Below are 17,075 nucleotides of genomic sequence, written 5' to 3'. Positions count from 1 at the left end.
ACATGCACACTCCCTGTCTGTGGTCATGTGGTGCCCTGTGCCACCTTGGAATCTTCCAACAATAAACTCACCACCAGGTGTGAATACTTGAACCTTCACAGCCATAAGCTAGGTAAACTTTTCTTTATAACTCTGTGCTATAGTTTTATCAGCCACAGAAATACACTAGTGCAATGACATTAATGTTTGCTGTGGTATCTCAGACATGATGTAAATGAAAGCACAAAGAAGCAAAAAGGACTACGTGGAATCTGAAAATGTCAACACATCAAAGTAAGCAGTCACCAGAGTGAATAGACAGTCAACTAAACAAGAGACAATAATCACACACACTCTTAACAGGGGGTTAATATTCAAACACATAATGAACTCTTACAACTCAATACCAAAAAGCACAAACAGTATGATTAAAAACTTAGACATGAATAGATATTTCTTTAAAGAAGGCAGAAGAGTCAAAGAAGTGTATCAAAAGATACTTAACTTTATTCATTACCATCAAGGAAATGCAAATTATAACAATGATATATCACCTCATTTGTTTGGGTAACAATTACTAAAAAAATCTAAAAATGCAAGTGTTTGTGAGGATGTGGGAAAGCTGGAACATTTGTGCACCATTGTTGAGAATATAAAATTATGTTGCTTCTCTGGAAAAAAAAGTATGAAGGTTCTTTTAAAAGTTTTAAAGAGAAGTACCATATGATTCACCTACCCTACTTCTTTATATTTACCACAAACAATTAAAAATCAGGAGTTTGAAGAACTATCCACATCAGTTTCTACTTGGAATCCTGTGCAGTATAAGAGAAAAAGCCCTTAAAAATCTTTTTGGATATACATACATCTCTTCTACTCATGATGTACCAAAGCACGTTAAAGGCTCAGTCATAGAACAGGGACAAGCAACTGTGCAGCAGGAAAGAGCTGCACATTTGTGAAAAACAACGTGGCACTTATAGGGACTGTTCTAAGAAAATGAATGGAACCAGTGGGAAGAAGAGGGAGTTGTAAAGGAGGGTTATGCAGGTCTTGGTATAATCAAGATAAGATAAATACATGTATAAGATTACCACACTCAAACCTAATATTTTGCAAAATTGTGCAGCAGTAAAATCTATACTTGGTACAAAATTTACAATCATTTAAGAAAGATGAAGTTGACTTCAAGTATTTTACTTCATGTCTTTGCAGGTTTTTGTGGTTATAAGACTTAAGTAGCATTCACTGAAATGGCCTTTGTTCCAAAATCTAAAGTTGCTTTATCTATGCCTTGAACAGATAACGGTGTCAGGAATGCCTGTTTCCTTAGGTCTTTAGAGAATGACACATTTACCATTTTTCTTCATGTTCTCCTTCAGTTGCTTTATTTCTGACTGAAGTTGTCTGCTCTCATTTTGGAATCCTTCTCTTAGTAGATTGGCTTGTTCCTAAAAAAGACAAATTGAGTATGAATAACTTCTGACAAATCACAACTGGTCAGAAAAGACAAAGGTCACTGCATATTGGTAAATGGAACAATTCACCAGGAAGATATAATAATTGTAAATAGGAATACACCGAATATTGGTGCATCTAATTCAGTAGAACAAAAACTCCTTGACAAGAAGGGGCAGACAGATACCACAACAAATACTGTGGGGGATTTCAATACCAGTCCCTCATAAATAGAGAAGTAAATAAGACAAAAATTTAATAAAGAACTATCAGTGTCTATCTACATCATAGAACAAGCAGATTTACAGATAGCTACAGAGAGTCTCATCCAACGATAGCAGAGTACGCATTAATCTCAGCAGTCCACAGAATTTTTTCCAATATTAACTACATTTTAAGCCTGAAAGCATGTCTCAGTTAATACAAGAGAACTGCAATAATCTTCTGTATCTTATCAGATGACAATGGAATGAAACTAGAAAACATCAAAAGAAATCACATGCCGATCAAATAATACACATTTGAATAATCATTGGGCTATAGAAAAAATCAGGAAAACAAATTTAAAAAGTCCTTGTCGAATGATAATATAAATTTCACATAACAGAATCTGTGGGATACAAAGAGAGCAGATCTAAGAAAGAAGTTGTTAGCTATGAGTGCCTACATAAGAAAAACAGAGAGTTCTCCAATAAATAACGGGAGGCTATCTCAAGACATATTGTGCTTGGCATCTACTGGAAGCATTCAAGGAGACCACCCAAATGCAGTAATACCCACATAGGAAGCCAGGGGTTCCCTGGGTGTGCATATTTTCTGCTAGTAGTTGACAAAGCCCTGATTCAGAGGGTAAGACCATGGGAAGACCAGAAAGGAATCCCAGGGTAACCAGACTCAGGGGGTGGTGTAAAGAAGAGAAAACAAGAAAGATTATCTTCAGGGAGTGTTTAAAACCTAGAAGTGGAAGGTAAGTAAAGAATAAAAATTGCCTGCGTAAAGATGGCCATGCTAGCCAGGTACGAGAAGAAATGAGGTAAGCAGGGTAAGTGGTTGCCAAACAGTGATGGGACACTCAGGCTGATCCATGGGTCGAAAGGTTCACTGTGGAGGGATGGAATATGAGACAAAGATTCACGGGGTGCTCACTGCATTGTAGTCACCAAGAAATAGCTGACATGTGGGACCTCATCCTGTAGTTCAGTTCCCAGCAAGTGGAGACTGACTATACTGATCTAAAGAGGCATACGCTAAGGTGGCAGGGGCAGATAAAGGACCAAGGATTGTGATGTTGGTTGGAAAGGCACAGCAACACTATCAGAGAGGTCCCTGGAGGTGTCCCTAAACAGTCGGCATGGGAACAAAGAATCGCAGACTGAGGGTGGAGGTCCTGTAGCTGGAGGGGGACAATGTTAACAACTCCATCCCCACTCTAGTAGTCAGGTCTCTCTTTCTCAGCAGGATTTTATTTTGCGTTTTACTAATGGCTGATGATGCTGATCATATTTCCATGCACTTATCTGACACCCATCTATTTCCTTTGGTGAAATGTCTTCTCAGTCCTTCAATCCATTTCTCAGTTGGGATTTTATTTGTTTTCTTACTGGGGAATCCTCAGAGTCTCTGCATTTCCTTCATGTAAGTCCTTTGTTAGACATGTGATCTGAAAATATTTTATTTCAGTCTGTGGTATATCTTTTTTATTCTTACTGGTATCTTTTGCAGAGCACAATTTGTTACTTGTGATGAAATCTAATTTATTAAATTTTTCTTTATGAGTCAAAAATACTTTTAAAAGCAATGACCAAACTTTGTTGAGAAATCAATTAGTAAAGTTTTGCCCTTTACTCTGTTCCATATTGCAGTAACATCTCAAACTGGGCTACAGGTAAGTGTCTTTGAAATTATGCCTGAGAGACTTTTTTAGCCTCTATGGCAGTTGCCACTGGCTTGCAGTTCAGTAGCAAGCAGTGCCAACTTCTTAAAGTCTAAGTCAACATGATGAATGACATGTATTTCCTTTCTTGGTAAATAGACACTAACTCTCACAGTCTGTATTCAAAAGTTTTGGAGGTCTAGTGTGTATATCTAAGAAATTCTAAAGGTGTTATCACTATCCAAAGATTAAAGAAAAATGCAGTTTAATTACTAAACTCTGATACTTGGTATTATGCATGATTACAGTCCAGGAGGATTGAATTTTAGAAAAGAATATAGAACTCTTCAGATAATTCTTAACTTGCTGTTATGGCTTATATCTAGATGTCCCCAAAAGCCTCATGTGTTCATAGGTGTGGTATTTAGGAGGTGGTTGGATCATGGGTATATGACTCTGAAATAAGGTTGTGATAATTGGATTAGTCCACTGATTAGGATAGTTCTGGATGTGGGTAATGGGAAGGCCCAACCTGGATGTGAAGGGCACCAACCAATAGGCTTGTAGCCTGAATGGACAAAAAAGGGAAAAGTAGGCTGATGCTTGCTCCTTCCCACCTGCACTGCCATGGGCTGTTTCTCCTCTGTGATGCCCCGTAGACCCACCACCTTGCCTTGGAGCCAAGTGACTATGGACTGAAACTTCTACAAACTGGGAAACTGAAATAAACCTTTCTTCATTTAACTTGTGGGTGTAGGACATTTTGTCCCAGGAATAAGCAAGTAACTAAGACACATGAGGTCCTTCTTGCTTTTTCACAACATGTTAGGAAACAAAAACAAGTTCAAAAACAAAAAACCCCAAAACACCCAACTCAACCCAACCAAAAAAGCAAAAAAAGAGAACATGCAAAGGGATGTGCATTTTGTCCAAATGGTAATTCACATTGGCTTGTACAATAAAAGACTAAGAATTTGCCTACATACATTTAATTTAAGAAATTCTAATTTCTTTTAGAATTAAACTTATTTCATAGACAATATGATTCCATTTTATATTCTGGGGAAAAATTTGTGAAACTAAAAATGGTTACATTTCTTAATTCACATCTAACATACAAGCAGTATTTGCTTTCCTCTTACATTTTCCTTGTAAATTGTGACTATTGTATGTCATAATTCTGTATTTTATGAGCTTGTCACTTACAGGCTCATAACCTGAACTATGAACTCTAAGTAAACTTTAATCTAAGTAAGAATAAAATTTCTAAGCTATTTTGTTAATGAAACTTGCCTAACTAGTTGTTTCCCCATTACTAGGAGTGGAACACTGGGCCTTCTCATTGTATTGTATCTCTGGCTATTTTTAAAAAATTTTGTTTTGAGATAGTTATCACGGAGAATAGACAGGAAAGGAAAAGCAGAAAGTTCAAGATGGTTCAGCAGATACCTGGAGTTTAAGAGCTAGAGTCTGCTCTTGCTCTTTTATTAGCTGGGCCCTCTCCTCCTCCATCTTTGCAGTCAGCTGTTTGATATGCTCTTGATAACTCTTCTCTTTCTGCTCCAGCATCTCCTGAGTCTTCTTCTGCATTTCCTCCAACCTTTTCGCAGCCTCTTCTGCAGATTCAGCTTTCACACGTTCCACTGAAAGGAATGAGAGAAAGGCTGGTGGGTTACTATGAGGCCTTGCGTCCTTTCTCTTTGCATGTTTACCTGTTCTTGTTGCTGAGTGCATTGGAAAATAAGATACATCTTTGCTTTTCTTGTTCCAGTCTAAGAATACCACATGTCCTTAAATTATTTAAACTTTTAAGAGCTTTTGAGGTCATGCATCCTCTTGACTTACTCCTCACCTTCGATTTCCTTTTCTTTCTCTGTCAGAGTCTGGTCTGTCTGCAGAATGGCATTAGTCATATCCTCCTTGGACTGCATGTATTTCTGCAGAACCTCAGCAGCCTTCCAAACCAAAGAACACAGGGTTAACAGTAGCAGTGACTGTAAGCATTCATTTCTGTCTTTTGCCCACCAACTTTTGCTCAAGGAACTATTCCTCCTAGTCCTGGGGGATCCTGGTGCCAAGATTCTTTCTTAACAAGAATGGGCACATACTCCAGGCTTTCCAGTAAGACCGCCTGCACATGCTCCAGGAAGCAATGTCCTTTATAGCAAGATTGTGGGAAAAGAGGCTTGTGTTGTTTTAGACTGAAGGAGCTACATTTAGAGTTAATGGTGCTGTGCTCTGTACAGGCTGAGTTTGCTAAAGAATGAAGCCTTCATGGAGACCACAGATTGGAGGAAGAAGTGGAAGGAGGAAGAAAGCTAAGGAAATGTGGGTCAGGAGTGTAACAGGCAGTGAAAAAGATGACAACTCAGCTGTTACTTGGGTATGCACTCTCTGAAGAGTACCTAGGCCAGATCTAGTACAAAAGGCGTCTCATGGGTGTTACTAATGAAAGTGTGAGTGCAGTGCAGACAGTAAGGCACATCACTGAGTAGTTAAGGTTGGTCACTCTGATGATGGAAACCAGCACAACAACACAGATAAAGGTTGTTTACCTGTATCCCCTTCCTGGGTTCTTCTTGGTACTTTTTCTTCAGGTTTTGCACCTTCTGAATAAGGAGATGGTAGCCCCCTGGTTTAGAATACATTCCTTGTTTCACCTCTTCTTCTAGGGGACTGAAAATATCCTGAAGTAATGCTGAACAGCGATCTGAAGATGCTTTCACGTTCTGTTCACAAAAGTGATCTCGCTTTTTTTCTAGCTGGGCCTTTAGTGCAAAAATAAGAAATAAAAAGAATAGCCAGAGAGAGATTATATCTTGTGGTCAGAGTTTCTGCGAACATTGTCAAAAAGATTACAATCCTAACTTTTTACTAAATTTCTTTGTAAACTTGAACTTTACTAAAGTTCAATTTCTGAGCAGAGATTGTTAGCATTATACCATACTTTAGAAATAAACTCTAATTTTTCAGATTAGATCAGTGATTTTTTTCTTTTTGTCTTTTTGAGACAGGGTCTTGATATACACTTCAGGCTAGACTTGAGCTCACTTTGTTGCCCCAGCTTGTCTTGAACTCAAGAAGATTCTCCTGCCTCAGCCTCCTGAGTGCTTGAATTACAGGTATGCAACACCATGCCTGGCGTTAGACCAATGATTGCCCATGGACTAAATGTACCTCAAAATAAGCCTTCATTAGATAACTTAGAATATTTTTTTTTTGCTTTTTTCTTCAATATTAATATAACAGCATACACATAACTTGATTAGAAGTTCTGATTATAAATTTTATGCATTTAGTTATAATAACAGGAAGATTATTAGTCAATTATGAAAGAAAAATGTTTTGAAACTTTGAGTCCAGAATAATAAAATTGTTACTTCTTAATATTATGATTACCTCTTAATATTATGATTATCCACAGGTAGCTGACACCATTTAAAAATCTAGGAATTACTTCCTTTCTCAAAATAAATACTTATTTTATTTCCTTATAGGACTTTGTCTTCTCCAAATCAATAAACTCTTGAGATAAATTTACCTACCGCCAATTCCTTTTGAAATACTTGGTCAACATCTTTGAAAGAATGCTTGATGAAGATCTTGATGGCCTCCCTCTCACAGGCCCTGTGCAGGTCCAGCAGCTCCTGGAGGGTGTCTGTGGGCAGCTGTACCTTCTGGCCCATGTGCTGGTCATAGTGGGCCAAGGCCTTCTGCACTGCAGCTGAGTTCTCTATCTGGGCCAAGGCCAGGACTGCGTTCTCCATGCAGGGCAGATCCCCACTGCTAATGGCACTGACGTAGGTAAGCACCAGGCTCTCTAGACCTGCATAGAGAGAGCAGGTGATGATGCATATTATAGGTAGAGTGGAAAAATTCTCCATTGTATGTAATTCTGAGCATGTCAGTTACCTCCTATTTGGCTCAATGTGTCATTGGTGTAATTAACTGAGCACTTGGTAATGTGCTAGAAATATAGCACCTCAGCTTCTACCCAGACGTATTGAATTTGACCTTTCTCTTCAGGAGGACCTCCAGGTTATGTGTATGTACAGTAAAGTTTGAGATTCCTGGATATATACTGCACAGGACTGTTTATTCGAATTTTTCATCCATTTTAACTCTACGTACCATTAGGACCAGAATTCTATTTCTTTCCTTTATATCTGTATCATCCTCGCTAATAACAGTAAGCATTTAATCACTACTTATAGAACAAGAAATATCATCCCAATCAAAAGCTGTTACCATTTGGTTTATTAAAATGAATAGCATGGGCTGGGGATTTAGCTCAGAGGCAAAGTGCCTGCCTGGCAAGTGCAAGGTCGTGAGTTCGGTTCCTGGTACCAGAGAAAAACCAAAAAATAAAATAAAATAAAATAAAATAAAATAAATAGCATTATTCAAGAAATTTACGAGAATATGTGCCCTTGAAATATAGCCATGAGATGTTTTAATTTTTTATTAACTTAATTTACCTTTAAATTTAAATAACCATATTTTTTTTGTTGTTGTTGTTTTTCTCCAGTACCAGGAACTGAACTCACGACCTTGCGCTTGCCAGGCAGGCGCTTTTGCCACTGAGCTAAATCCCCAGCCCTAATAACCATATTTTTAATGGCTACCATATTAGTTTGCAAATCTAGTTTACTTAAGGAATTTTAAAGCAATAATCTTTTTTTTTCTTTAAGCTTTTTCTCATTTTTCCCATCAAGATATGTGATTAAAAAAATTTATTAGAAAGGTTGAGGCCATCTAAAATTACATGGAAGAGTGGTACAATTGCAAACTTGAAACTGAAACTGGATTCATTTTTTTTTCTTGCTCCTCGGTCTTATGAATGTGTTAAACTAGTGGGAAAGATACTCACGGGGCCCATTGACTTGGATGCCTCCTGGAAGAGTTTTAGTCTTGGCAGAGCTGAAGATGTAAGAACAGAATTCTGCAACTTGCCCCACAAATTCAGAATCCAGCTCATCATCATGCAGTGTCTCGAGCTGGGCCAGCTTCTTTCGCTGAGCAGGTCTATCGAAGATAAAGCATTTCTTCTTTGGGAAGAACTTGCGGATGCAGAGTCGGGGGAGATTATAATTTTTAACTTTCTCACTAGTTCCTGTAAGAAGTAAAAAAGGGATTTGCCAACTGTAGGAATTTGTAAACATTTTTTGTAAATAGTACATATTTTCAACTTTTCAGACCAGAGAGCCTCTTTTCTGTGCACTCAACTCACTGACTGTGGCATGCCAGCATCCATAGACAATATGTACATGAATGGGCGCAACATTTTTCCTATAATATCTATTTCAAGACAGGAGGCAGGATCTCATTAGCTAGCACTTGTGTGTGGACCATACTTTTCCAAAACTTCAATTATTACACTTGGGCTACGACACTGCTTTAATCTATTTTCTTCAAATATACATTCTTTTTTGTTGTTGTTGTTGTTTTTTTGTTTTTCTCCGGTACCGGGAACCGAACTCAGGACCTTGCGCTTGCCAGGCAAGCGCTTTGCCACTGAGCTAAATCCCCAGCCCCAAATATACATTCATTACACTACATATTCTTTGGATAAATGCAGAATCACAAATGACAAGCACCAAGAGAAGTTTAAATTAAGCATAGCAAAGGTGAAAGACAGAAACTTGTCTCTGAACTGGGGAGAAAGTATTTTAAAATTGAATCTATTAATTCAGATATTAAACATTAATTTCCAGGTGTAGGTAGGTAGAAGTAGTAGAAAGCTCTAAATGTAAAAAAAGGAATTAGAAAAGTATAGATTGATAATCTGTAGTATTTAGATGTTCCCATTTACCAATTATCTCTCCATATTACCTTGTTGTAGCTTCAGGGAATTCTCCAGGTAGCTGTCTGGACAGACAGAATTTCCATCTATTTCTAATTGTAGGGAGAAATCTCTCAGTGCCCACACAAAGTCTGGGAAGAAGCTCACGAAGTCAGCTGAGTCTTGAACTTCACTTGTGTCGGGTGCGGACTTTGCTCTGATTCGGTCTGTCAGTTCAGTCACATAGCTGAGGTGCTAGCTAAGGAAAACTGGCAAAGTAACAGGGCCCAATATCCCATACTAGTTTGACAAATCCACAAATTTCTATCGCTGTTCTTAGCCTAACTGCCATTTCTTAGTAGTACATGAATGTTTCCTGACTTGAATTATTGCTTATGTTTTCTCTTTTTGGGTTGGCTGTACCAGGGTCTAGAGCCATGTGGCAGTTCACTCGCACAGGTCTGTCCTGGACTACACAAGGATACTGCAGTTGGTCCATGGCCTGCTGGTTGATGGTTCCCATGCTGTTATACACAAAGGTGCTGCTCAGAAGTATGGCCAGGGCGAAGATCCAGGAGTCGTTCTGATTGTCACCCTGGAAGTCAGAATACATTTGGGCCATAAGTGTGTTTAATTCTTGTGTCAATTTGCAGATCAGCAATGGCAAAATTATCACCTTAAAGTTTTTAGAGTAATTACATGGAAACCTACATTCAAATATAAGTGTAGTCTATAAGACTGGAACTTTGAATATTTTTTGATTAATATTTGATTTACACCAATTTTCTTTAGGCCCTCTTATGATTATTGGCTGATAACTGAAAATCAGTCAGGATTCTTAGGTCACTTTTTAAATTCATTAAATTTATTTTAAAAATCATAATGTCCCTCTTAAAAAAGAGCACTATATTCTGCACACTGCTCTGAAAGGATGCCCTGTGGACTATTGTTACTTTCTGCCTGTCCCACCCCACAAAAGTTTACAAAGACCATACAAAGCAATATGTTCACAATAATTAAATGGGGAGAAATTTTTTAAACCACTAACAATGAACAAACAGTACAATCCACTCTGCTGCTGTTTTAAAATCTCAACAATAGCCTTTGCACACCCCCTCCCATTTGTAAGGAGCAGAAACATTACATCTGGTGAACAGCAAAGATTTCACTACATCTCAAATGCAGAACACCCATGAACTAGGGGAATGCTGGCTTTTTACATGGAAACAAATTTTTTAAGATGATAGAGAACTCCTTCCGGTTCTCCACCAGTCTTAGCAAAACTTTCCAGACTACTGATTCACAGTATAAGAAAGAAAATACAGCTTGCATTAGAATCCGTCAGCATCTGCAGACAGCTGCACACTGTTCTGCAGCCAATACGGGGCGTTCTGTGTCTGGTCTTGTGTTCCTGTTCCGGTAATGATCTGATCTTTGGATTCTTCTAGAGGTTTATCAATTTTCATAGACATTCCTGATTCATGATAGATTTGCTTAATCTACTGACCACCTTTGCCAATAATAAATCCAGTCAAATCTTTGAGAATAGTTACTTGTGTGAAAATAAGAGGTCTACCAAGATCACCATATGAGCCACGACCTCTGCATAGGAATAATCATATCCAGAGCCACCCTGTGGTCCATGTGCCATCTGCCATTCTGATGGGCTACATACATCTATTACAGAGTCCCAAGTTTCATCAGCACTGAAACAAACCATGCCATCATAGTGGTGTCTGGGTCTTCCTCTTCTATAATAGGCCCTTAAATCTCTACCTCTTAGTGGTGGTGGTAGTGAAAGAGAAAGCTTCTGAGTCCTGCTAACATCCTGGCCACCTTGACCAGGAGGACAGGGTGATGGTCTCTGTTGAGGGCTCATGTCATCATAATCTTTTCTAGAGGGAGGCATGGGATGCCCAGTCTGACCAGGAGGCATTCTGTCAAAATCACCTCTTCCCCAAATGGGAAATCCTACAGACTGCCCATGGCAGTCATTAAACCTCATGGTAAAACCACCATAATCGTAAGTCTCATTTTTGTAAAAATTGGGATCATCAGGTTGCACATGTTTTTTGATGGGAGACTCAGCTATAAGGTCAAGGACAATCTTTATGCACTCTATAACCCTATCAGGCTTTCTTCCAATAAGGACAACTGCTAGTGGAATGAGGACAGCATTCTTAGAAAAACCTGATTTTTGTCTGGTGTTCTCTTGAAGTTCTTTGACTTTAGCACCTTTGACCCCCAAAACTCCCCCTGCCATACAATAATGAATTAACAGTCTCCACTCGCAGTCAAAGTCACTGCCTTTGTAGTGTTGGTAATGTAAGTATTCCACAGCATCAGAATCAAGCAGGAGCTGGCTGGTTGCAGTGGGCGAAGGTAACTTCAGGCCCTCTTCCAGGGTAAGGATGATTTTCTTCAGAATCTATACAGTTGTCTCAATATTAGCACTGATAATGTGCGCTCAAGGCCTCTGCTGTCTGGGACTGAAACACTGACATTATAGTCTGTATGGAATGCCTTAATATTGTTGTCTACTTTTCCAATTGTTGCCCCAGCATTCTTGCCCTGAAGCGGAATTTGTAACTCAACGATATCATCATTGTTTCTAGGTCTTTTAAATGCTTGATTCTCTTCCATAACTTCTGCAGGATATTTACCAAATTCACTATTGGTTGCAGTGTTGGGGAAAGTTTCCACTTTCTTATATTAAATGGACATGCCAATCAGTCATATATCTTTGCACAACAGAACTGTAGCGTTCTGTGCCAGACCAAGAATTGACACACTAGCGCTGCAGTAGCCACGCGAGCCCATCTTATTTCACTGGCATGCTCCTAGACAGAGCTAGGCAGACAGCAAGTGAAGCTAGGTTCTTAGATCTTAAAGAAAATTGAAAATTTCTTTTTTTAATGGCAAAATTTATTTATAAGAGATGTAGACCCTGATGTAGTGGTGCATGCTTGTAATCCCTCCTGCAAGGGAGGCTGAAACAGAATTGTAAGTTCAATCCCACTCTATGCAATTTAGTGAGACCTTTCCTTAAAATAAAAAATAAGTAAATATGGGGATAGGGACATAAGTCCGTGTTAGAGTGCCCAACTTTTCAATCCCTGGGACTGCTTAAATAAATAAGTGTGTGTATAATACTTGTAGCCCTTTTGTAGCAATCATTATATAGAAAGATATGTTATCTTATGAAATATTCAAAACAATACTAGGAGGTATATGTGAAGCTATTACATGTATTTGACACATCAGAAAGCTGAAGCTAAAAGAATCAAGTTATTTGCTTCAGTGCACCAAGTTAGAACCAGGGTTCTAATTTCAACACAAACTCATGAGGCTTCAACACCTAAATCCTTAAAGTATGCAGTAGGATAAGACTCTTGACACTGAGCATATTTGTGTTTTAGTTTTTCATACAGGATAACTTGCTTTGTTTATAGATTGTTGTTGATACTTAGAACATCATATTAAACATGTTGCTTTCCTGCTTTGACTCTGTCTTATGAATATTTTTCTGATTTCTGCTTGCTAAACAGTCTCTGCAATGTAAGCAAAAAATAAAAAGACATATTATATTTAAGTAGAATCTCTTAAATAAGTAAAAACTGCTTATTGTAGAGAATATTCAAAGACAAGGAGCTCATCCAAAATTGAATCCTCATCCTTACTTTCTCAACATCTCCCAGGCCCTCGGTGTCAAGCAGAACTAGAGAACGCTTCGAGTCCTTGGGATGAGGCACACACCACATCCAGATTCCTTTCGTGTGAGATTGCACGGTGGAGCCCAGTGAGAAGCCTGCAAAGCATAGAGGGGATGAAACGGGTGGAGATTTAATAGCAAGTGTTTGTGAAACTGAGATAAAAGCATAATAAATGTTAGGAGAGAGAACTGAAACCACAGCCATCATTGATCGTACTCTCAATGAGACAAATAGTAAAGATCAGTTTATCTGATACAACAAAAAAGTTGAGCAGTTTCATGATAAGAAAAACATTCACAATGCCAGCATACTGGTACCAACCTTTAAGACCAGCTGCAGAGGAGGCTGAGGCGGGAGAATTACTACTTTAAGGTCATCTTGGTCAACCTAGTGAGACTCTGCCTCAAAAGTAAAGTTAAACAAGGACTGGATATGTAGCTCAGTGACAGAGTTCTTTCCAAGCATGCTTGAGATTCTAGGTTCAGTCTTTAGTACCACACACACAAAAAAGGCTGATTATGTAGGGATAATATGGCTTAGTCCTTGCAGGGTTCTATCCCCAGTACTGCAAAAATATTCAAGAAACTTGAAATAGAAGCAAACTACCTCAGCACAATAATAATGGCCATCCATGAAAATTTATAGGCAACATCACAGTTGGGGCAAAAAAATGAAATCTTTTCCTCTAAGATCAGAAGCAAGATAAAGCTGTCCAGCCTGTTTGTATTCAACATTGATCTGAAAATCTTAGCCAGACAAGAAAAGGAAACAGAAGTACTGACATTGGAAAGGAAAAAGTAAAAGCAGAGTCAACAAATAAAAATCGAGACAGCTTATTAGATTTCTTCAAAATAGCAAATTTTCTGCATCAAAGTTCACCTTCATAGAATAAAAAAGCAACACATGGAACTAAGGAACTGGAGAGAATATTTGACAAATGCATATCTGATAAAGGTTGATATCAAGAATAGATCCAGTTCCTACAATGATACACAAACAACCAGATTAAAAAATGAACCAAGTGTTTAAGTAGGCATTTTTATAAATATGATATTCAAATGGCCAAGAAACACACAGGAGAAGATGTGTAACATGATTGGTCATTCAGGGGAATGTAAATTAAAATCACAAGATACTATTTCACACCCATCCAAATGGTCACTATCAAATCAAATAAATGAACAAAAGCAAATAGAATAAACAAATAACTGAAGAGTATGAAGAAATTAGTACATTTGTGCATTGTTGGTGGGAATATAAAATGGTGCAAGCAATATGAAAAGTGGGTAGTGATTACTCAAGATATTAAATGAAATTACTATGTGATCCAGCAGTACTACCCACAGGTATAAACCCGGGAACACTTAAAACATGGACTTGAACCAATATTTTTACAACCATGTGCATGTCAACTTTATTCCTAACAGCAAAAAAGTGAAAGAAAGCCACTTTCCATCTCTACACAAATGAAAGAACAAATTGATATACAATATTCATAAATTCTTGAGCCATAAAAGGAAGGAAAGTTTTACAAATGTGACATTGTGAAAACTTAAAGACATCGCACTAAGTGTAAAAAAAAAGCCATGAAAGGACAAATCTTGTCTGACCCCACTTGCATGGTGTTTGTGGAATAGTCAAATTCATAGACAGAACCTAGAATGGTGGTGGAGGATGGCACATTGGGAGTTGTTGATTAATGGATACAGAGTTCCTCCTGGGGAGGAAGAGGTTGTTCTGGAAAGAGATGGAAGTGGTGACTACACAAATATGTGAACTTACTTAGTGCCAGAACCTGATCAACTGAAACTGTTTAAAGGGTAAATTGTATATTATGTAAATTTTAAGCAATAGAAAAAGTGAGATACAAATGAAATAATTTTAACTTCAAAAGTCAGTGGAAACTGGCTCTTACTGTATGACTGTCTTAATAAGAGTCTTAGAATTTACTACCATGTAAATTAATTATTCATATTACTGCTCTCCTTCTTTTTAGGAAAGGATCAATTTATGCTTCCCAAGGGGAAGCTAAGGCATAGTAGGGAGAGCTGGTGAGCTGACTCTCATCCCATAGAGCAGAGTGAAGTGAAAATGAGAAGCTCATTAAGTGGCAGAATAGCTGGCAATATTCCTCCCGGGATTCTTTTTCTCCTCCACACCCACCATTCAACATGCTGGCGGTGCAGTGGGCAGGGGACCCAGCAGAGCCCTGCTGGCAGCACTCACCCTTTTTCTTCCCAGCCAGCTTGTTCATCAGGTAGGATTTGCCTGTGCGGTAGAGGCCCACAATAGCCACCACCACGACGGGCTGGGTGATTGCAGACAGGATCCTCAGAGCTTCCTGATTCACCTTCAGCTGCCCTTTCACGTTCTCAATGAGGCACACTGGGGCTGGCATGTGGGTCTCGGAGGCCATGTCTAGCGTGTGTTCTGGTCTGCAAGAGCAGGGGTGGAAGAATCAGTATCTCCAGTCTTTATACTAAAAATTAGGTTCATAAAATTCCCCAGCATGAAGAAACAAGCACCGTGTGCATCAACAAAACACATGAGGGAAATTTCCTAACATCTGACGAAGTTATAAAAATATTATCAGAGCATTTCACTTAAAAAAAGTCATGATTTCTTAAAAATCAACATTCACCTGCTCCCACAACCCAAATCTTCCATTTATTTTATTGCAGAAAGTTTTCTTTTTGAATTCAGATAAAAAAATTTACAGAGACTATAAATGGAAAACACAATAGGATTTAGAGAATTTCTTTTCCACTCTGGATATATGTAATAAATATTTATCAGTTCATTAATTCTTACAATGAATAAAGCCCTTACTGAATAGATGGTTGATGGCCTGATGTAAGCCTTTTGGACCATTTCCAGGGATTTTAAAATGAGTTCCTTCTTTCCTCATCTAGTGGCTATGCTCATTTCACTGGAACGTGAATGCACAGAATTTCTCACACTGCCTTCCCAGAAGGGAAAGCAACATGTTACTTTTGGGAATATTATGAGAATAACTTACCATGGGCACATATAAGTAAGGACCCTTTCAAGGACGTGGAGGGGCACGGGCAAGGGCGGTGCCTAACCTGGGCTATCTGAACTTCACAGTGAGTGAGCCTGAACATAACAAGGTGTGAACTCACAATCACAAATACTAAATTTCTATGAAATAAGGATTATGAAATCAGGAAACAGATGAAGAGGACTAGAAAGGGGTTGTTCTAAGATATGTTTTCAGCAACGTGCTTTTAGGTCTTCTGCTTGCTTTTTTGTTTGTTTTCTTTTATTAGAGGAGGGGAAGGAGGAATATGGAGGGAGGAAGAAAAAGAGTGGAGGAAGCAGGGCGTAAGCTGCTGGCAAGGAGAGATGGCCACAGACAAGAGATGAGAAATGAGGCTAGTGTCTGCCAAGGAAGTTAGGGGAAGAGCACCCTGAAGGCAGGAAAATTAGGATGAGGTCAGGGGATTCTGTTGGAAGCAGACGCCTCTCTGAGTGCTGCACTATATGAGATTCTTCTAAAGGAAGCCCTTTAGTAAAGTACAGCAGCTGAATTCTGCTTGGGGTAAGGAGTGGGTGGACCCTAAGAAATCACTAACTCTGCACCACTGCTGAAGGAAGACATCTAGTGTGAAACGAAGTTCAGACGCAACGGTTAGGAAGTAGGTTGCTGTTGTTATCTCCCTCTTTCACTCTGAGTATTTTTCTCTCTTTGCCTTTAACAGTGACCATGGCTGCTCAACTGCATCTCATTTCTGTGCTTTCCTTCTGCAAACAAATATTCCGGCGGCTCCCTTGTTACCTCTGTAGCTGCAGCAGGAGCAGTGCTGAGCGCGCCCATCGGGACCACAGTAGTCTGTGTTCCCAGTCCGTGCGAAGTCAACAAAGAGAAGCTCAAATCGTTCCTCTGTCTGCCAGTGCTCTTAACACAAGCCCGGTAGTGGCACTAGGGGACCTGGCGCCCTGATGAAATCTGGATTTCATTTGATCCCTATCCTATCTGAGGCTCAGCTCCAACCTTTCACAGTGCTGATACTTTTTAGGAAAAACAACACTTATAAGCCCCTTCCTATTGCTGCATCCGATTTAGAAGCTGTGAGTCCCTGAGCAGAGCTCCTTCAGAGCTGGAGAGGCTGCAGAAAGGGAAGGTAGCGTCTTACCTGATCTCTGTGTAGGTCGTTTGGCTTCTCTCTGCTCTGCCTCTGGCTGTATTCTTGGGCTTTTAAGTCACCCTCGATGTTGACAGGCTTCTGTATTTTCCTGAGTAGACAAA

General features: G+C 39.0%; 1 protein-coding gene, 1 long non-coding RNA gene and 1 pseudogene across 2 annotated transcripts; 1 reads left to right on the top strand and 2 right to left on the bottom strand.

Annotated features, from left to right (window-relative positions):
• Window positions 1-1,100: 1,100 nt before the first annotated feature.
• LOC102013734 (interferon-induced guanylate-binding protein 1-like) lies at window positions 1,101-17,075 on the bottom strand. Its single transcript, XM_005385104.2, has 11 exons — window positions 16,963-17,075; window positions 15,032-15,240; window positions 12,773-12,900; window positions 9,578-9,687; window positions 9,143-9,339; window positions 8,181-8,423; window positions 6,856-7,136; window positions 5,866-6,078; window positions 5,163-5,265; window positions 4,760-4,953; window positions 1,101-1,430 (listed from the first exon to the last, which is right to left on the bottom strand). The coding sequence occupies exons 2-11, from the start codon at window positions 15,219-15,221 to the stop codon at window positions 1,317-1,319; spliced, it is 1,773 nt and encodes a 590-aa protein (XP_005385161.1). The 5' UTR covers window positions 15,222-15,240; window positions 16,963-17,075; the 3' UTR covers window positions 1,101-1,316.
• Window positions 6,392-6,952, top strand: LOC106148530. The gene is made up of 2 exons (XR_001234068.1): window positions 6,392-6,432; window positions 6,808-6,952. It is a non-coding gene; the product is annotated as an uncharacterized LOC106148530 (long non-coding RNA).
• LOC102017352 lies at window positions 9,701-11,928 on the bottom strand (annotated as a pseudogene).

The sequence above is a fragment of the Chinchilla lanigera genome, unplaced genomic scaffold, assembly GCF_000276665.1.
Source record: "Chinchilla lanigera isolate Chin_1 unplaced genomic scaffold, ChiLan1.0 scaffold00022, whole genome shotgun sequence".
Lineage (NCBI taxonomy): Eukaryota > Metazoa > Chordata > Mammalia > Rodentia > Chinchillidae > Chinchilla > Chinchilla lanigera.
Note: the sequence above shows the minus strand (reverse complement) of the source record. Positions and strands in the feature narration are given on the sequence as shown.